Source organism: Rhinatrema bivittatum, chromosome 2, assembly GCF_901001135.1.
Source record: "Rhinatrema bivittatum chromosome 2, aRhiBiv1.1, whole genome shotgun sequence".
NCBI lineage: Eukaryota > Metazoa > Chordata > Amphibia > Gymnophiona > Rhinatrematidae > Rhinatrema > Rhinatrema bivittatum.
Window position 1 is genome coordinate 665,403,732 of NC_042616.1, and position 21,827 is coordinate 665,425,558.

At 42.3% G+C, this 21,827-nt stretch overlaps 1 protein-coding gene across 1 annotated transcript in view; it reads left to right on the forward strand.

Annotated features, from left to right (window-relative positions):
• Positions 1 to 21,827, forward strand: part of XKR9 (XK related 9) — a 32,460-nt gene that overhangs the window by 5,339 nt on the left and 5,294 nt on the right. The window contains exon 2 of the mRNA XM_029591451.1: positions 16,906 to 17,930. Coding sequence (XP_029447311.1) covers positions 17,659 to 17,930 — 272 coding nt within the window. The 5' untranslated portion in view covers positions 16,906 to 17,658. The remainder of the gene's footprint in view (positions 1 to 16,905; positions 17,931 to 21,827) is intronic.

The window sequence follows — 21,827 nt, forward strand, 5'->3', positions numbered from 1 at the left end:
TATGTCTTCATACGCATTTATAAGTAGAAAGATCAGCAGTTGTCTTGGTGTTTAGCTTGACATTGATATTCTATGTTATTTAACTCAGCAGGGATAGTGAATGGGATCAGCCCTAGGTTTTCACGTGTTGAACCAGATAGCAACAGTTTCTGATTGGCTTTCATATTCTCAGACTTATGCTGCACTTTGTATGAAAAAGTCCCAAGGACATTATGAACTCTCCTGAATATAGTTTCAATTTGATGTTGCTCAGTGAGTGCCAACTTTTTCTTATTTTTCAGACATATGATATTACATGTTACCACAGAGGCCAGCTGACAGGATTGTTGTATAGTATTTAATCTGAAATTCACAAATCATTTATGTCCTTTTGTTCCAATAGTGCCTGAGCTTTCCTTTGAGAAAATCACATCAGAACTTAGTCTGCATTATCTGACTCTATCTCCCCCAACTTATGCAACTTACTCACTGTATTTTGCCTTTTACTCAATAGACACAATCTTGCAAAATGATTTGGGCTACCATATGACCTATATGTGTTTTCATATGTTGGACATTGTTCTTTCTTTTGCTTATGTACATTGTCACACTACCCTATATGGTGCAGATTTGGTTTCAGGTAGGTTATCCTGCTATAGCTTATGCAATAGCCGTCTATGCTTCATTGATACTTATCAGTTGTATTAACTTTGTCAGTCTGCCAGTCCTGTACCATAGTTCTCATATGCAAGTCAGTAAGCTCTCCAATGCAACATATTTCCATAGCTGTATTCAAATTTAAGTCGTGTTCTCTCAGAAGATGGCGATATGTGAATTCATTGGCTATGCCATGGACTGGTTTATCCTGGATCAGTTCATCATTCAGTGGGCATACTTACATATTGCTGCTTTCCCTCTCAAATGTGTGATAAAGTTGTCAGTGGATTCACCCTCCACTTATTTGCAGCAGTCAAATATGTATGATATCTTTCATATAATACAGTTTTTGCAGGCCTGAAATAGGCTTCCAATTCATCAAGGATGGCTTTTATATCCCTTCTCTGTTACTCTGTAAGGCTCAAATTGTTTTTATAAACATGGCAACATTCAGTGCCCAACACCCTCCTCAATATAGCTGTCTGCAATTCCGCTGACTTCTCATTTAAGCATGTGGCTAGAGATTAGTCCTCAAATTCTGCCCTGAAATTTTCCAAGTTGCTATTAAAGTCACCACTAACCTTCATGCCTTCGGGGGATGCTGTAGCAGCTGCTATGATGCAGAAATGCTCCTGTGCTTCAGCATCCTTAGGAGGTCACCTGCAATCCTAAACTGATCGATATCACTGTAAACCTTGCTTTCTGCTGAAGTACCTGAGATCACTGCACTCAGATGTAGAGAAGTAATGCAGCTTCAGATACTTTTGACACCATGTTTCATATGTAGAAATAAAGACAACTGAAAACTGCTAGTGAACAGGTGCCATGTTGTATTGTATTACCCGCATATTTCTGAGCAATACATATACGCTGAATAAGCGTCTTAATATTCAAACCTGAATATTAATATTTGAATATTAAGACGCTTATTCAGCGTATATGTATTGCTCAGAAATATGAGTGTTTAACACGTCTTAAAATTCTCTTCTATATGTGATTGTTTTTTTATACTGTTATTGTAATTATCACATACAGTACCAGTTCCATATATTTATAGTATTGTATTACCCAGCAGGCAACACACAAGAGTAAAGTAACAACAGCGACAGGAAGTAGAAAATTGTGAAATATAACAATCAGCCATAAGGTTGCATCAACATATAAGTTAACATCTGTGACAAGATGCAGAGAGAAAACAGAGGGGGGCCAGGCTGTAAGAGAGAGTGGAAGGAGGGGCAGGCCTCAGTGGGGGTGGAGCAAGTAGAAGTCTGTGTGATGGGGAGGACAGAGTGGAGAACCAAGGGATTCAGGGCTGGGGGGGGAGGGGGAAGAGGGGAGAGAGTGAAAAGGAAGGAAGGAAAGAGAGTAGAAAGTAGAAGAGATAGCCTTATGATCCACTTTTACAATGTACTCCTAGGGGAAATCTACACAGGGATAATAAAAATTCTGCATCTTTAAGTAATAACTTTTCTGTATTGAATTTTAAATTAACTCATCAAAGACCAGACTTTCTATTGTGTTATTTCAACAAATACAAAGTATGCAGAATTCATCTAGGAGTAAGTGCTCTGCAAAACTAACTTTTATTCTTGTATACTGTGAGGGTTGCTGGACTCTTCCATTGTGCAAACTGCTGAGAAGTTGGGCCAATGAAAAGCCCTCTGTATGTACAGTTCCTTAACATAATATGAAAGTGTGTAATAATAGAAGCACAATGTTCTTTTAAATCAATTCTGGGTTATGAGCACAACCTCTGGGTTCACATCCCTTCATAGGACCCCCAAAGACCTCAATTCATGGACATAAGCTGGTAAGGCTTCCTCTCCTGATGTTAGGCCTCTCTGAAAGTCCAAGATTCCATGTTGGGGGGGAGGGAGGGGACGTGACTTCCTAGGCCCTCAGTGTTCATTAATTAATTCAACATTTAAAGTCTCTTATGGACAGCAGTAATCATCATGCTGGAAGCAAGTAATGGTTTACAACTTAACTTTAACTGATTAAAGATGGAAAATTGATGAGTACAGCCAGTTACAAGTTTTTATTCTAAACAATCTATTTAAAGATTTAGTTCTAATAAATCTATGACTTTAAGCTTCCAATTAATTTATGATGTTATGTTATAATTATGTCAATTAATCCTTTTAGCTTTCATTCTTCCTTCCAGAATTTAGTGAGTAGGATGATATTCCCAATTTGGTTAACATAAGTGTAAGTCCCATTTGTCATACCTTAGTCCATTTGTTCAGGCATTATTTCTCCTTTCTCCTTAATTCCCTGTTTTTGTCTGGAGGTTACCTCCATACTCCTTTCTTCAATATCTAGATGATATGATCATGGTTAACACCGGATGGGTACCCCAAGATACCACCAAAGCCATCTTGCCCTGCTACCGCATGCTCCTACTTAGGGGCACATGCACGCCACTGGTCCCCACTTATTTGCTCTGTGGTGGGAACTGAAGCCTGGTCCTGGGTAATAACATCAACTCAGCTTGGTATTTAAAGCCTAACTGAGCTCTATGTAGATACCTCAGCGATGGGTCTCCTGCTTGCAGTGTGTGTTGCTGCTTCCTGTGTTCCTGCCTTGTCCAGCCTTGTCTTCCAGGCTTGCCTCATCCAGCCTTGTCCAGCCTTGTTTTCAAGCCTTCCTTTGTCCAGCCTTGCCTCATCCAGCCTTGTCTTCTAGTCTTGTCTCTCCTGCCGTTTCTTCTCCAGCTTTCCTTGTCCCACCAATCTCTTCCAGCCTTCCCCTGTCTTATTCATCTCATCTTGTATTTTCTCTGTGTTTTTGCCTATGAGGAAAGGCTAAAGAGGTTAGGACTGTTCAGCTTGGAGAAGAGACGGCTGAGGGGGGATATGATAGTCTTTAAAATCATGAGAGGTCTTGAATGAGTAATGTGAATTGGTTATTTACATTTTCAGATAATAGAAGGACTAGGAGACACTCCATGAAGTTAGCAAGTATCACATTTAAGACTAATCGGAGAAAATTCTTTTTCACTCAACGCACAATTAAGCTCTGGAATTTGTTGCCAGAGGATGTGGTTAATGCAGTTAGTGTAGCTGGGTTTAAAAAAGGTTTGGATAAGTTCTTGGAGGAGAAGTCTATTAACTGCTATTAATCAATTGACTTAGGGAATGGCCTCTGCTATTACTGGTATCAGTAGCATGGGATCTTTTTAGTGTTTGGGTACTTGCCAGGTTCTTGTGGCCTGGTTTGGCCTCTTTTGGAAACAGGATGCTGGGCTTGATGGACCCTTGGTCTGACCCAGCATGGCAATTTCTTATGTTCTTATGTTCTCTTCAGATCTTGACCCTTTGCTTGGACCTGACCCTTTGCTTGGACCTAACCACTTTTGCCAGCTGCCTGCCACCTATCTTGGCCTGTCTGATTCTGCCCTGACCCTGGTGTGACTCTGGACTGAAGTTCTCAACCATCACCCTAGGGATCCAACTAAGTCCTGCTGGCTGCCATAACCCAAGGGCTCAACCTGCGGGGGAGGCAGCTGGTAGAGGTGAAGCTCCAGACTGTACCAAACAGGGTGCATTAACCAGCTGCTGGCGTAGACCTCTTGGGTTTGCCCTCGAGGCTGCGTCAACTATGTCATAGCACAAAAGGCTCACACATACCCACTACTTCTCATAGATTGCTGAGGCCATGAGCTTCTGCTATCATCTGCTTAGCACACCAGCTTCAATAGCAGTAGGATAGGCTTAACATCATGGCTGGACATCTTCTGGGCATTGTGGCCTGGCCTGCCCCAGCTCATGCTTCGGCACTTGTTATGCGGCCTACTATTCCCATGTTCCACCTGCCTCTGCCTCTGAAGTATGATGGAGATTCACTCAAATGTAGAGGCTTTCTCAAGCAATATCATATGCAATTTGAATTGCAGGCACCCTTGTTCCAGACAGACCGAGTCAAAGTAACTTGTATTCTTTCCTTGTTGGGCTTGGGTCTCACCCCTTTGGGAAAGGAATGATCTGCTTTTGGGGGACCTGGCTTGCTTCCTGCAAGAATTCTGGCAAATATTTGATGAGCCCGGTTGCACAGTTTCCAAGGTGCCTGAATTCCTTGCTGGTGCTGGTGGTACATCTGTCTCAGACAGTTACCCCTGAGCTGCTGGGTCTGTCACTACAGTATACTGAGTTCGCAGATGTTTTCAGCAAACAGCAGGCAGAGGTCCTGCCTCTTGCTGCCACATCATTCCTATGACTATGTCATAGTCTTGGTCCCTGGCAAGGTTCCACACAGAGGTAGAGTATACAAACTCTCCAGCCCTGAAACAGAGGCTATGACCAAATATATTAAGGAAAACTTGGATAGAAGCTTCATTTGCCCTTCCTCACCTACAGTGTATCGATTCTTTTTTGTAGAGAAGAAGGACAGGTCGTTATGTCCCTGTATTGATTATCATGGTCTTAACTCTATTACTAAGAAGAATCACTATCCTCTTCCCTTGATCTCTGAGCTCTTTGACCACCTTTGGGGCATGCAAATATTTACCAAGCTGGATCTTTGGGGGGCATACAACCTTATCATAATCCGAGAGGGCGATGAGTGTAAGACCGCTTTTAATACCCATGATGGACACTGTGAGAACCTAGTGATGCCTTTTCGGTTGTGCAACGGCCTCGCAGTTTTCCAATTTATGGTAAACGAGATCTTTCAGGACTTTCTCTATTCCTATGTGATATTCCCATGGATATCTATGGATGATATTTTAGTCTTCTTGAGGTCACTGACGGAACATCGATATCATGTGAAGTGGAACATTGATATCATGTGAAGCAGATCATCCAGAGACTCTGTGAGCACCACCTCTATGCCAAGTTAGAGGAGGGTACCTTCAAGCAATAAGAACTGCCCTTTTTGGGATATATTATCTCTCGTCAAGTTGGACCCAGATAAAAGCCATACCGAGTGGCCCTGGTCCGAGAGATTCGCAAATTTCTATAGGCAGTTTGTCCATGATTACTTCTTCTTGGCGTTGCCACTCACAGTCTTAGGTCTATGTACCCACATATCACATTCTAGGCTACCCCTTTAATTATTCAAAATATTTATTCACGTTTTAAACATTCCCTATATTTATCCACGTCCTGTTGACGAGTTATTATTATTATTGTATATGTAATATCTAATTTATATTATTTATATTTATGTTATATGTTATATGCTACTCATATGTTAAGAAACGCTGTTTAATGTAATGCCCTATTGCGACAGTTTTGTTCTATGTAAACCGACCTGATTCGATACCTGTATTGAGAACGTCGGTATATAAAAATCCGAAATAAATAAATAAATAAATAAAAGAGGTTCATACACCAAGAACTGGACTGTGGATACTATTCAAGCCTTTGAGTATCTGAAAGAGGAGTTCACCCTTAATCCGTGCCTATACCACCATTCATCTTGGAGGTAGATGCGCCTATCCATGGGGTAGACACAGTCCTACAGTATAAAAGCAATGATACCCTGGTGATCTGCTCCCACTTTTCAAAGAAATTCTCCCTGGCAGAGAAAAATTATACCATTGAAGATCATGAGCTACTAGCGGTCAAGCTATTCTTGGAAGAATTGTGACACCTGCTGGAAGGAGCCAAGCACTCAGTAACTATCTATACGGATCACAAAAACCTGGAGCATCTAACACAAGTGTAAAGATTCAACCCCCGCCAAGCCCGCTGGTCATTGTTTTTTAATTGGTTTGATTTTGAATTGCGTTACTGTCCTGCTGAGAAGAACCAATGAGCAGATGCCCTCTCATGTTCCTTTGATACCAAGGGCTCTCTGGAATCTCCACAGCATAGCATTGACCCTGCAAAGATTATGGTTGCTGCCACATTTACAGTTCCTCTTGGGAAGACTGTGGTGCCCTGGTTCCTATGTCCAACACATCTTCCAGCTGCACGGGCTCCTCTTCTTTGACTGTGGAGTTCAGTTCACAGCCCGCTATTGGAAAGGCTTGAACAGGAAGTTTGGAATTACATTAGATTTCACTTCAGCTTACCACCCCCAGGGCAATGGACAAACCGAGCAAGGTTTGGGCCACCTTTCTTCCATGGGCTGAATTTTCCCATAAAAACCATGTAAATAGCTCTACAGGCTCATCACCCTTCCACATTGTGTTTGACCACCACCCTTATATACCCAGACCTGTCCTGATTTCTGACTCAATCCTAGCAGTTAACCTGCTGGGATAGGAACAACAGGAACTGTGGCAGAAGACACACCAGCTCTTAGAGCAAGCGGCAGAGCGTTTTAAAAAACATGCAGACAAGAGACATCACCCAGCGCCTCAACTTCATCCAGGAAGTTTTGTCTGGTTCAGACTAAAAATTTACAATTGAAGATACCATCTATGAAGTTCACTTCGCGATTTGTGGGCCCATTCCCCATTGAACAACAGCTGGGTCCTGTGGCTTACAAACTTAAACTACAGGGATTTTTTACAAATTCATGATGTCTTCCACATATCATTGTTGAAACCTGCCATTCTCTCTTGACCAGAGAGGCCGCCCCTACAGACCGTCGAGGTTGCTGCAGAAGAGGACATGACACTTGAGGTCCAAGAGATCTTAGATTCTCGAAGAGTCTGAAATCAACTGCAATATCTTATATCATGGAAGAACTATGGACGAGGAGAATTCTTAGGAGCTGCCTTCAGCCTGCAAGGCCCTCAACTCTTAGCTGAATTCCACAGGAGATGCCCTGGGAAGCCGAAGCCCAGAAGATTGGGGAGGAGGCATTGGAGGGGGGGGGGGGGTCCTGTTGTAATCGACAGCTTGTGGGTCAGCCCCTTGAGCCACCTTATTCACCCCAGGACACAGCGGACTTCCACATGGCAGGGATGCTGCCAATACCATCCTGCCCTGCTCCTGCATGCTCCTCCTTAAGCACATGTGTGCATCACTGGTTCCAACTTATAGGCTCCACAGTGGTAACAGAAGCCTGGCACCAGATGATGACATTAGTGCAGCTGGGTATTTAAAGCCCAGCCATGCTCTACGTTGATGCCTCAGCAATGGGTCTCCTCTTTGCAGTATGTATTGCTACTTCTTGCATTCCTGGTTCCTACCTTGTCCAGAGTTGTCTTCCAGCCTTGCGTCATCCAACCTTGCCCTAGCCAGCCTTGTTTTCTAGTCTTGGCTCCTCCTGCCAGGTCTTCTCCAGCATTCCTTGTCCCAAATAACTCTTCCAGTTTTGCCCAGTCTTATTCGTCTTGTCCTGTGTTTTCCTTGTGTCTTTGTTCACCCTTGGCTTGCTTCTTTGGATCTTGACCCTTTGCTGGGACCTGATCATGATTACCTGCTGCCTGGACCTGACCCCTTGCTTGGACATGACCACAATTGCCTGCCACCTGGTCCTGACCCTCCTTGCTTTGACCTGACCACTCTTGATAGTTGCCTCCCCCAAGATTGGCCTGTCTCTGACTCTGTTATCCAGTTTCCCACCCTGATCCTGGTGTATCTCTGGACTCTAGTTCTCACGACTGCCCTAGGGACATGACTAAGTCCTGCCAGTAACCAGATCCAAAGGGCTCAATCTGTAGGGAAGAGGGCTGGTAGAGGTGATACTTCAGACTGTCCCACTACAGGGCACATTCGCCAGCTACTGGCATAGTCCTCATGGGTTCACCACCGAGGCTGTGTCAACTATGCCGAAGCACAAAGGGTTCACATACCTGCTACCTCTCACAACATTTTTGTGTAGGGACCCTCTAGGTCCCCACTATCCATTTCATCCCTAGCTTAAGCATAGACTTGGATTAGGAAGGAGGTAGGAGCTGGCAGACTATCCCTTACAGGCATCTCCTGTGAGGCTGCCTGGATTGATCAGCCAGCCTGCATATGTTTAGGCAAGAAGGGAGATAGATGTGGCATTTTTCAGTGGCATTTTTGGTTGAGTTTCAGAGAAGCAGGAGAGGATTGAGGTGTTTCCCCATTTTTAAGCTCAGCCTGATACCAGAGAAAGAGGAAAATTCCTGGCCCAGTACCAAACTGGTCTGGCAGGGAGTATTTCTGGGAGTGGAGAAGAGTTAGAGAATCTGACTTTTTTGGGAAGAGTTTTTGTATTTGGATTTAGAAAAAATCACTCAACTGAGACTTTACTCATCTCATTAATGGACTCTATCCTATGTGGGTTTGATGATAATGAATCTTATTTTCTGGTGCTAATTGATTTAACAGCCACCTTCCACACTGTGGACCATACCCTGTTATGCCATCAGCTGAGAAAAATTGGAATTGACGGTATTGTTCTCAAATGGTTCTCATCCTTTCTATCTAATAGGACATTCCAAGTCAAACTGGACAATCACATATCTGATACCTTCCATACTGATACAGGTGTCCCTCGAAGTTCAGTACTCTCGGCAACACTATTCATTTATTTATATGCTCCCTTTATTTAATTACTGGCGGTTTTAGGAATTACCTTTTTTTTTATACACTGACAACATACAGTTCTACATCCCATTCACAAAATCATTTGAAAATACTGCATCGACTCTCTCAAAATATATGAAAGCATTACAACAAGAACTATCTTAACTAAAACTAACATTAAACACTAAAAAACTGAAATCATTTGGTTAAGGAGAAATTCCTCTATAGTTAAACCATCACCTCTAGACCTGGGTAATTTTCACATTACCCCCTCAGATCAAGTATGGGACTTAGGTTTCCAGATAGATGAAAACCTTACAATGAAAACGCACATACATAAGTTAATTAAAACAGGCTACGCCAAGCTACGCATATTATATCTGTTAAAACCATTACTAACATTCGACAATTTCTGAACTTTTTTAATTTTCTCAAACATAGACTACTGTAACTCCCTATTACTCTGCCTTCCTACAAGTCTATTAAAACCATTACAGTTATTACAAAATGCCTCAGCAAGACTTTTATTAGGAACAAAGAAATCTGATCACATTACACCCTCGCTGATATCACTGCATTGGCTGCTAGTACAATCCCGAATCTATTATAAAGTATTAACATTAATATTTAAAATCAGCCACACTGATAACCCTGGTCTGATAGGCATGACATTACAACCATGAATAAGAGGTGACTCTAAAGCAAAGATTTCCCAGTTGTGAGTATATCTGTGAGAGAAAGAGATGGAAAGACTATTCCCCTCCCATTTGCCCTTGGCCTTGTAGGTTTATCTTCCCTCCTACTGGAAAGGACCCAGGCACCCAGAGTCTATGGACTTGGGGAGAAAGAGAATGGGAGTTTGTGGCCCGGGACCCTGTGTACTCCTGTATTCAGGATATCCACCGAAAAGGGGGCTACATTTGCGTTTAGTTTTGGCCAGATGGAAAATAAATTGAGGGAGGTGGCTCAGGCTGTAGCAGTTTAGTAGGTTACATAGCTGCATGCCTGTGGCTTGATTAGCAAAGAAAATCTGAGGCCATTTCCCTTCAGTGCACATTGGGTTTCCAATATAACATTCAGCAAATACAAAATCCTCCGATATGCTGCTGTATATTGCATGTTGACTTATATTGCAGTTGGTGTTTTCCCCTTTTTTGGCAAATGGAGAAAAGCACAGATTCTACTGTGTGTGGTGTTGTGAATGGCTTTCCCCCTTTTGACAAATATCACTATATAATCAAATGCTGCATTTTCCTGTATAAATTTGATGTCAGATTTTAAGAAGTTCCTTTTAACTTCTGACTACAGCTAATGAAAACCATCTGACTGTTACAGACTGGCTTTGTGTTTGTGTGAGTGAGGAGTGAGAAGCACTGCTCGACAAGCTGCATGAAGGCTTGTGTTACATGCACAAACAGCTAGACTAGTTGTCAGAATTTGGATGCAGAGTAAAATGTGCCCTCTTATTTGGAGGCTAAGAGTGTCATTGTTTTTAATCCTTTTCACCCCTCTTAAAAACATAAGAAATGTCATGCTGGGTCAGACCAAGTTCCATCTAGCCCAGCATTCTACCTTTGACAGTGGCCAGTGTGGATAATAAGTACCCATCAGATCCTTAATAATTGATTTATTTCTTTATCACACCCCCAGGGATAAGCATTGGCTGTCCCAAATCTACCTAGCTAATAACTATTTATGGACTTTTCCTTTAGAAACGTATGCAGTCCTCTTTTGAACTCCACTATGTTAGTTGCCTTGACATATCTGCTTGTAACAGATTCCACAGTGTGATTGTTTGCTGAGTGAAAAAATATTCTATGTTTTACATCTGTCAGTTGTTAGTGTCATGGAATGTCCCCTCGTTCTAGTGCAGCGCACCCCCGATTCGTTGTGGGGCTGAATCTGAGGGTGTTACGTAATTCCCAGGGCCTATTGTTCTCTCTCAAAGGAAAACTAAACAGTCACTGGGGTGCTGGAGTTCCTCCAGCAGGGAGGAGGTTTACACCTCTGGAGCCCCTGGTGCAGAAATGGGACAACTCATGCAGTCTAATGCTCAAACACACGGGCCAGTGGGTACACTACTTACAGTGGCTGATCTGTTTTGAAGAATGATGCACTCTTACAAGAACAGCTGGAGACCAATATTGGAATTCCACTGAAAAAAACTTTACTTCAGCTTAAACAAGATAATCTAATAACATTGCAAAAAATCATAAATAGCAAAATAAAAATCATAACCAGAATAACTGTAGTTTCTTTATCCATGGTGCATATTCTAGTCACTCTTCTTTCTCCAACTGACCAAGTTTCCACTATCCCCCTCCCTTTAGAGCAGGGGTGGGCAAGTCCGGTCCTCGAGGGCTGCAAACCATTCGGGTTTTCAGGATACCCCTAATGAATATGCATGAAATAGATTTGCATACAACTGAGGCAAGGTGTGTATGCAGGTCTCTCTCATGCATATTCATTAAGGATATCCTGAAAACCCGACTGGTTTGCAGCCCTCGAGGACCGGAATTGCCCACCCCTGCTTTAGAGGGTGGGTTGATTGTCCTCATTAACATTCATACAACTGAGAGTAACCCTCAAAACCCGAAGTTGGTCCAAAAATAGATATGTCCAAAAAACTCTTCTAAATCACAGATCCCCAGGTCTTCTCTTATGCTGTTAACTGGGCACAAAGAAGAAAGAACCTCAAGAGCTCAGTCCTTCCAGAACTAGTCTTCACTGGATAGCAATAACAAAACTCTTCACTTCTCAAAAATCCCACAAAATTCCTCTCTTCTCATTACTCCCCAAACTCTTCACTTCTCAAAACTCTTGAGTCAATCTAGCAGAGAAGACTCTAGAGTAGACCCCCAGAGAAGAAAGATCCTTTGCACATGCTCAGGTGAAAATGTATATCCCGAGACACATCCCACATAAAGGTGGGGGTAAAGGCAAGGAAAATTGCTGGAAAAGCCAGGGCAAAAATAGTAGCAGGGGCTACGCTAGTGTTGTTTGAAAGGGTAAATAATCAATTCTAATTTACTTGTTTTATCCACTCATGTTTTATACATTTAAATCATATCCCCTCTCAGGCTTCTCAACAAAGGCTATTTCTGTTCATATAAACTCTTCCATAAAATAAAATGGAGAGGAGCCCAGTGTCAGCAGTGCTCAGATTATTTGGTAGCATGTGGAGGGGAAGGAAGAGGCCTAGTGGTTCGAGGAATGGGCTGTGAATCCACTTCTCTCACTGACATTCCTTGCAACCTTGGGCAAGTCACTATCTTCTGATGCCTCAAGGACTCACTTTGGTTGTAAGTTCTATGGAGCATGGATTTATCATACCTGAAAAAAATATTGTAAACCGCCTTGTGCTAAAATTGGAAAGGCAGTCTAAAAATACAAAATTTAGAGACACTAATATTCAGCACTGTTTGTCTGGCCTAGTCACTTTAAAACTAGTCCAAAATTAGCCAAATGTCGTCTCAAAAGTAGCCCCAAACTAGCTAAAAGTCACATGAGATTTAAAACCAGCTCAAAACTGGTCAAACTTTAAAAATAAAAAAAAATCATATTTTTATAAATATATTGATGAATCAGTTGGCAGTGAATGCTATGGATACTAGCTCCTGCTGTAACAAACAGAGAAACAATAGCTGCTCAGAGAAAAACATTTAAAGTAGAAAATGGTAAATTACTAATAGACTACTAATGATGGTTTAAAGGAAAATCATTTGACCCTAAATTTTACCAAGACAGAAGCTTTGTGGATAAGTAATTCTTGAATCTTACTTTAATGGGATCTTGCTTACTTCTGTTAATACCATTAGACTGCTTCAAGGGCAATGATGTCACTCTTTCTCTCTTTGACACACACACACACGCACGCACACACACACACACACACACACACACACACACACACCCATGGCTAGGCCACAAACAAGCCTGGGTGGGCCATGGCCCACCCGACACCAAATGAGATCTGGCCACCACCGACACCATCATCACGGTTGCTGAAGAAGAAAATCTCACCGAAGCAAGGCCGCCTCGGGAGCCCATCCCCATGGGGCAAAGAGGAAGTCTGGCCCCGCTGAAGCAAGGTCACCATGGGAGCCCATCCCCAAGGCAGTGAAGAAGGCCCACCGGAGTAAAGCTGCGGCAGGAGCCCAACCTTGCAGCAGTGGAAGAAGAGGTTTGGCGGTGATGCCCGGTTTGTGCATGTGAGAATGGGAGCCTGAGTGTTTGTGTGTGAAAGAATGGGAATCTGAGTGTGGGTGTTTGTGTGTGAAAGAATGAGAGCCTGAGTGTGGGTGTTTGTGTGAAAGAATGGGAGCCTGAGTACGTGAGAGCTTGTGTGTGTGGTAGAACATGTGAGAGCTTGTGAGTGTAAGAGAGTCTGTGAGAGAGGAAGAGAAGAAGATGGGGAGAGAGAAGTAACAGAAAGAGAAGAGTGACTCTGGAGAAAGAATTAGGAAAAGTCTGACAAGGGGAAAGTGAAAAAAAGAGATGGGGCCAACTGATTAGAAAAATAAAAAATCAGACAACAAAGGTAAAGAAAAAAATCATTTTGAGATTTTAGCAATTGGAATATGCCATCTTTGGGTATGTGCATTTATTATAATTTTGTATTTTGCTCTTTAGCTTTCCACTGTTTAGATTCTGGTTTCTCAGGCTTTCTATTTTGTTTTTGTTTGCATGTTTCTATTTCTAAATTGTAGTCCCTTGTTTCTGTATTAGGTTTGGGTCGGTCTGTGTTCTTCCTTTGTGTGACTGAAGTATAATATAGCTGCTAGGTTGTAGTTTGTCTGTAGGAATTTGAGGCACTCTGACTTATTCTGTTATCCCAGTAGGAGATATATTAATGTTCTAGGGCCTGGTGTAGTATTTGCATTGCTTCTTTTTCATAAGGTTGCTGTTATTTGAGCCATGAGAGCCAGTGCTGTTATGATACAGAATAGCAAGGTTCTAGGTGGGGTTTTTTTGCAGGGGTTTGTGTTACTACACAAAGAGGTAGATCTTAAAAAAGGATGCGTGCGCGTACTTTTGTTCGCGCAACCGGAGCAAACAAAAGTATGCCGGATTTTATAAGATACGCGCGTAGCCGCGTGTATCTTATAAAATCCGGGGTCGGCGTGCGCAAGGCTGCGCAAATTCGGCAGCCTGCGCATGCCGAGCCACGCAGCCTGCCTCCGTTCCCTCCGAGGCCGCTCCGAAATCGGAGCAGCCTTGGAGGGAACTTTCCTTCCACGTCCCCCCCCACCTTCCCCTCCCTTCCCCTATCTAACCCACCCCCCAGCCCTACCTAAATTCCCCCCCCTACCTTTGTTGTGCAAGTTACGCCTGCTTGAGGCAGGCGTAACTTGCGCGTGCCGCCTCGGCATCCCCCGGCACAGGCCGCAGTGCCGGGGGACTCGGGACCGCCCTCCTTCCCCGCCCCCGAACCATCACCATGCCCCCGGACCTGCTCCGGACCGCCCCCTGACCCTGGACACGCCCCCGGACACACCCATGGCCTGCCGACACGCCTCCAAACATGCCCTCTCCCGCCCCTTTTACGAAGCCCCGGGACTTATGCGCGTCCCAGGGCTTTGCGCGCGCTGGTGGCCTATGCAAAATAGGCGCGCCGGCGCGCGAGTGCCCTGCGCGCGTAAATCCAGCAGGATTTACGCGCGCAGGGCTTTTAAAATCTACCCCAAACTGTTTAGCAGTGGAGGGAGTCTTTTTCTTGGCTTAGGTGACTCCAGAATTTGTATATAGTATTTTTTCATGTTGGGTTGTAATGTGAACTGTTGTAGTTTTGCTCTGCACCTGCTCTTAAGATTATTTCTATTTTATTTTAGCCATGGTGATCTTTGCCTTTCTGGAAAGAGGATTTGTGAAAGAATACATTGATATTTGTTTTATGACATGATTGGACCTGATGTTTATGTGTTCTTTGCTTTTACCCGATATTCTTGTATATTTATCAATTACAGTTAAAATATTCTAAAATGTTTCACTAATTTTTTTGATTTTTAGACAGGACTCAAGGAAAGAGTTGTTTCATCTGTAAACTCATGATGCATAAGGGCTGTTGTAAACTACTTTGGAACCCATTGAAGTACAACTAGTAGGGTTTAGACCTGTATGGCTACAGTCTACCCTTGTTATCCTTGGGCCCACCCAAAAAATCAGTTCTGGTTATGCCACTGATACACACACACACACACACACACACACTCAGTCGCTCTCACCCTCGCTTGACAGGCACTGTCATATTCACAGATTTTCAGATTTAAGTGACATTTCACAGTAAAAAGTTTGTAATTTCTGTCTTTACTTGATAAATGGTTGATTTTTGTACTTGATAGATTTTTTATTTGTAAAAGTTTTTCAATAAAAAAATGGACTTTTTTATAGCAAGAGATGTGAATTTTTATGCAACATTATGCAGATTTGCCACATAATTGCTATAGATATTTGACAAATGGCCACAAAATCTTGAAAATCTGCCATAGCAAACTGGGGCTATGAGTATGTGCAAGTAATGGAGAGTATTTTAATAGTATGTTAAGACTGTTATATGTTTGATAATGTAACTTGCCTATAATGTTTTGTGTCAACTTAGGTGAGGATATAAAAAGTTACTAATAATAATAGTCAAAACATGTCTGAATCTCATGTAAAATTTCTTGTTTGTTTCTGTATGTGAAGTCGTTTTCCTGCTAAGAAAATTCCGGGTCATTCATCAAAATGTGTTATGGCGTTAATGCACACAATAATGTGTTAACACATGCATTAACGCCATAATGCATGCGTTATTGTTCATAACACATGGTGCGAATTGCAAATTTTTGGAGGGCGGGATCAGGGAGGAGTTTGGGCAGGATTTAGTAAAATGAGGAGTGCTATCGCACGGTTTTAATGCTGGAAATAATTACACCTTTTTTCCTGGCGTTAGGTTGTACAATATGCTTGAAATGGCCATAACACAATTGTGATACATTTTTTTGAATTGCATTTTGGCCATTTCTGGGCTTGGGCAGGGAGAAGGGAGAAGGAGTGGAGGAAGTGGGAGAGGGATAGGGAAAGGGAAAGGGAGAGAGCACTATGCTATCTCACCCTAGCTTGATGGTACTCTGATTATAGAGTCCATCAAGCTAGGGTGAGAGAACATAGTAGAAATTTCATCTTTGTGAGACTTTCCTCACTCCAAATGACATCAAATCTTCACCAAGGTGTACTGTGCTGTTCATACATCTCACTCTACATGAGAAACTGGCCCCTAAACCCTAAACCACCACCAACACCTCACCTCGACCTATTAGATGGCCCTCCTATAGAGATATAAATAGGTGCACACAGGGTGGGGCTCCCTCCCTCTCCCTCCTTAGTGCAGGATGCAAAAATACCACAGCACGCAGTAATACTGATGCGAAGTGGTAAGTTACCATATGGTATGATAATTCAAATATTTCCATAAACACACCCCTTTTTGTTATCGTGGGCATTATCAGTGCATTAGTAATACTTTTTGATGAATCTAGCTAAATTGTTTGAAAGAAGCTAACCCCTACATAGTTTGTGGAGGTATTAGATATTTCTTAATTCCTTTTCTTCTATTTATTTTCTTAATTCCTTTTAATACCTTGGGATTTATAAAAAGTTATGCAACAGTATGGGACATAGGAAAACAAAATTTGAAACGTGGTTTACAAAATTTGCAGCTATAGTATGTGATTCTTACCTCTAGCCAAATCATATGAATAATATTACTATTGAAGAATACTGCTATCAGAGCAATGAACATAATTATGTCTATTTTTTTGTTTTGTTATTCTTTTAAAACTAAAGCAATGTATTTTAAATCTCCACAGTGAAATGTATTTCTAATTTTTTCTTACAGGCGTTACCTCATGATGACTTAGACTGGGAAGTCCCTTGACACAGTCCATGAAGAAACACAAATCTTTTCATATACCTTACGCAGTACCTTTAACATAACTGGGCTTAACCATTGAGTTATAGCATTCTGTGCCTCCTCACCTCCAAAACAAACACAAAACCCTTAAAATTAAAGACTGAAGGCATGATATACCATGGTTTTGCCCTCATGGTATCTCTATGGGAAAATGTTGAGAAAGCAGGCCCTGAATTTTTCTTTTAAATGAAACTTACCAACCTCATAATACAGATAGATAAAATTTGGTTAGACAGTTTGTTAAAAAACAAAAAAAAGAAATCGATCACAGCCCTTATTCTGTAAAACTAGGATTTTTTTTTCCCATTGAGACAGAAAAGTACTTTTTAAATAAGGCACCATACTGTCTGACATGACAACCTTTCTTTCCCTGCAGTGTGAACAACACTTGACAGTGCTAGTTTTTTTTAAAACCTGGTCCTTCTTCAGGATTCATAGTCAGATCACTGTCATTTTGAGGCGATGTCTCAGGCTTGCAAATATAGTGCCTTTTTGACCCTTCATTTGTACTCTCTGGAAGTTTGTTATATAACATAAGAACATAAGATATGCCATACTGGGTCAGACCAGGTCAAAACCAAATTGGAAGTTGCAACACTGAAATATATGTAAGCAAGAATTCTTTTGGAGATGGTTAAAGAATTGAATAGCAAAGAGCTCCCCTAACCCTACTTCGTGATGACATTTACAAAATGGAATTTTGTGATAATGGCCTTTGGAATCATCACTTATTTATCTGACTTTGCAGCAGATCTCTGCATGGCTGTGAAGTATTTTTTGGATGGGCATTACATTTGGGGTGTGATAACAGTGGCCTTCATGCTGCTCTCAACAATAATAGTCCAGATTTTCAGCTATACTTGGTTCAAAGACGATTGTGAAAATGACAAACTTGACGTGCTCCCTTGGGTCTTTCTTGTTCACTTCTTTCAAGCCGGAATTTTTACAAGGTAGGTGGATTGTTTTCAAATTCTCATCGAAAGCTAAGCCTTTTTTTTTTTCTGATTCTTACATGATGGTTATCATTCTTAGGTCACTGAAGGGAATGCTGGTCTTGTCATATTCACTAGAAATCTTGCTATGAGTAAATACATAATTAAGGAAAGAGAAGCTGAAAAATAAAATCACCATTACATCCACTGTGCTCCATAAGTAAACAGGATCAATACAAATTACAAAGTTCCTACAACTAATAAATCTTGAATGTATAATTTACTTTCTAATGTGTTATGGCTGAATTTAATTTAACATGGTATCATAAGTCACACGTGCCATATAGTCAATACACCGGAGTTGGAAAAGATTTTGACTCCACTCAGCAGCAAAGTATAATCAGTTACCATTGTAAAGTTCAATAATAAGTGAATGTACAACAATCCATACAGCCATGGGCATTCACCAGTTCTATGTCTGTTTGCTGGGTATACAGCATAAACATATTAAATGGATTTAAACAAAGCATGTATACTTTTTAGTATGTTGGCACAACTCTCTGTTTTCTCTGTGGAAGAGTGAACATAATATGCAATACTTACTTCAAGGCTTCTTTCTTGTTACTGAAGCACTATTCTTTTCTAGAAGATATTTTGCTCATTGAAGAGTTAAATATATCTTTAGTTACAGTGTGAGGGGTTGTTTTTTTGTCCTGTTTCTACCTATTTCAGGGTATTGAGAGCAGGCAAGTGCACCACTATGGTGCCTGTGACCTTTTCTTGGCAGAATACTACAGATGTTTGCCATTACTAACTGAACTATATAGCACTGGTTGTACCCCATTCAGATACTAATTAGCTCTGACCCTGCTTAGCGTTCAGGATCTAACAAGGTCAGGCTTACCCAGGATTACATTAGTGGAAAAGGATGATAATCTATAGTAGATTCAGGATTCCAGAACTAAGAATGACACAGACATCTACTTATGCTCACTGTTTTATATCTAGAAAGATGACCTATTCTGATGTCATGAAAGAAAACAAGATCTAATTTTAATTCCTGTGTTTTTGGGTGTAGGAGGGAAGAGGGGTTGATTCACCTCTGGTGATTTTGACATCTAATGGGTGAGTAGTGGCCAAATGATGGATTTTTCCTATACTCTACTATGAGGAGGAGTGGTCCAGTGGTTAGAGGACCATGCTAAGAAGTAGGGAAGCCAGGGTTCAAGCCTGCTTCTTCCCCTGATGTCGTTTGTGAGCTTGGGCAAGTCATCTTTCCCTCCATTGCTCCAGGCCTAGATTTACTAAGCTGCTATAATGCACATTAAACATCTGTTATTATGCATTTAGCTTTATCAGGGGGGATATTTGTGATCTTGCACAGTATTTAGGCCCCAAACACAAACCTATTACAATTAGCTGCTTTGCATGCAATTTGCATACATGACGTTTGCAAATGCATGCACAGCAGATAATGAATACCTAATTATAAGTTAATAAAATAACATGGAGGACTTAGAAATAAAAATAAGCCCTGTTATTTTACTGTGTTTGAAGGTGGTGCAGCTATTTTACCGTGGGAGCATCAGGATGCTAGCACAGTCCTTGCTGCTCCTGTGGTAAAATTTAAAGGGCATCAAGGCCTGAAATGACATCCCCAGCACCTATCAAGGTGGTGCGGAGTAAGATTTCAAATCGCACTATGACACCCTGCCCCTTTCCCAGACCCCTCCTCTTTTTTCAAACCCCCTCCTTCATTCAAACAAAATCCCCTGCTTTTCAGAATCCCCCCCCCCCACAAGATGACATCCCCTGACCCCCCCCTCTGTTTACCCTTTTTCTAAAAGAGGCCAGAATCCAGGGTGCTTAGTGGGCTCCTCTCCATCTCCACTTAAATCAAAAAAGGACTTGGTGGTCTAGGGGAATCCTGGACCCCCACCCCAACTCCCCCAGAACTCCCATACCTTAAAAAAGCATCATTGGTGGGGTTGTGGAGGCCTAGAGTGCCTCCTAGCTGTGGGCCCAGTTGACATCATTTTAGTGTTGAATGGTCATTGCCCTTATCATTTCTTTTAGGGGGGGTTTCAGGCCATGTGGCCCTTTAAAATGATGGCGGCCCTGTGCAAAGTGGGCTGCTATTATGCGCTTTTGTAGCCTGTGCTGCATTCTTTTTTTTATCATGGAGTTTTTCCGTGCTAAAAATTAACATGTGTTATCACCGAGATATTTTGTTGGTGTGGGGGCAAAATATCATGTGATCTCACGATAAAATATTGTGGCTTGATAAATCTCCCTTAAATTGTAATCCCTCTCTGCAGCAGGGACCAGCCTACATGTAACCCCATCCCGGTGTGCTTGTCCTGCATGGGTGGGGCCATAAAAGAATTTATAAACTCTTCAAGGCAGGGACCCTGTACCCCTTTCCCCAGATTATGGATCTCTTTGGTTGGGGGGAAAAGTTTACTTTCAGGGTCCAGTGCAGGCGTGACTTCCACCTTACTGACATTTCCCTGGAAGAGAGGTAGTCTCTTAAATGTATGCTATGCGCAAAAAAACCACGCAGGACACACTGGGTTAGTGTCTAAAATCAAACTTTACCATTCTAACATTAGGAGAATAATGGCACAATAAATATGAATCCACTTTCTTTCTTTGGTTACAGTCTTTACCCTTTATCTGTGCAGGAATCTTTCAAACAGGCAAGGGATCCATCCAGCCTCCTGGGTTAGGTAAAGTGGTGGTCCCAGTGGGCAGGGTAACCCTAAGATGGTCCAGAAAAACCCTTCCCAAAAATGACCAAAATCCTGTCCTTGCACAGAGAGTAAATCCTCTCTGTCCCTAGGAGGTAAAGATGCTGGATGAGTGTCTTCCAAGATGTAAATAGGCTCTTACTCACAGTTAGTAGATTTTCCCTTTTGATACGACAGAGATCCCTGTTGGGAGGGATCTAATATACGACTGCAGCTTGAGGTGTTTCTCTGCTCCAGACAGGAAGGGCAAAAATCTTCCTGTTGGGCAATTAACCAAAAGTCTTTCTTGTCCCCGAAAAATACTAACACTGGAGTTGTTCCTTGCAGCAGGTCACAACCTCGGTGGCCAGGTCTTCCCTACACCTGGGCATCCCAAACACAGGGTTCCCCATTCCCTGAATCCAAAAAAGGCCCAGGTGTCCAGCAAGGCTCCTATTATGTAAAAGTCCAAATTTCCAAAGTATTCCCAGGACAACCACTCTGCACCTTGGGAGAAGAGTACCACAGTGGAACCCTTGACCCTTGCCGAGAAATCCCAGGCAGGATGGAGCCCAGGTCCCCAGGCAGGCCAAAAATACAACTGAGACAGAAATCTACAACCTTTCTCCAGAACTGCAAATTATACTGCCCCCCAGAGCTCTAAGCGGAGAGTTCCTATAAAACCTCTGAAGTGGGACGTCCATTCCAGTCCCCTCAAAGGGAGGGGATACACAAAGATGGATCCTCCCCTGATTATTCTTCACTAACTGCACTAACTGGTACAAGGATTTACCCAGGGCTTAAGAGTAACAGAACCGTAGGATCCATCACATACATACTATATCTAAATTGTAAATTGCTTGAGAACTCTCTTCCCCTCCCCCCCCTCCCCTCCTGCAGGCACTCTCTTCCTCTTCTCCTCCTTTCTCTCCCTCCACTCTTTCCCTTTCTCCCTCTCAGCACTCTCTCCCCATACTCCCCCTTTTTCTATCCCTACAGGTACTTGCTTCCTCTTCCTCCAGGCGCTCACTCCCCTGCCCCATCTCCCCCTTCCTCTAGGCATTTACTCCCTCTTTTCCTTCCACCTTTGCCTGTAATAGAAAAAAATACAGCATCAACAAACAAGTGGCCCATCAACACCACTGATCCTCCTTCTGATACTCCTCTCCTCACCTATGGCCTGGCA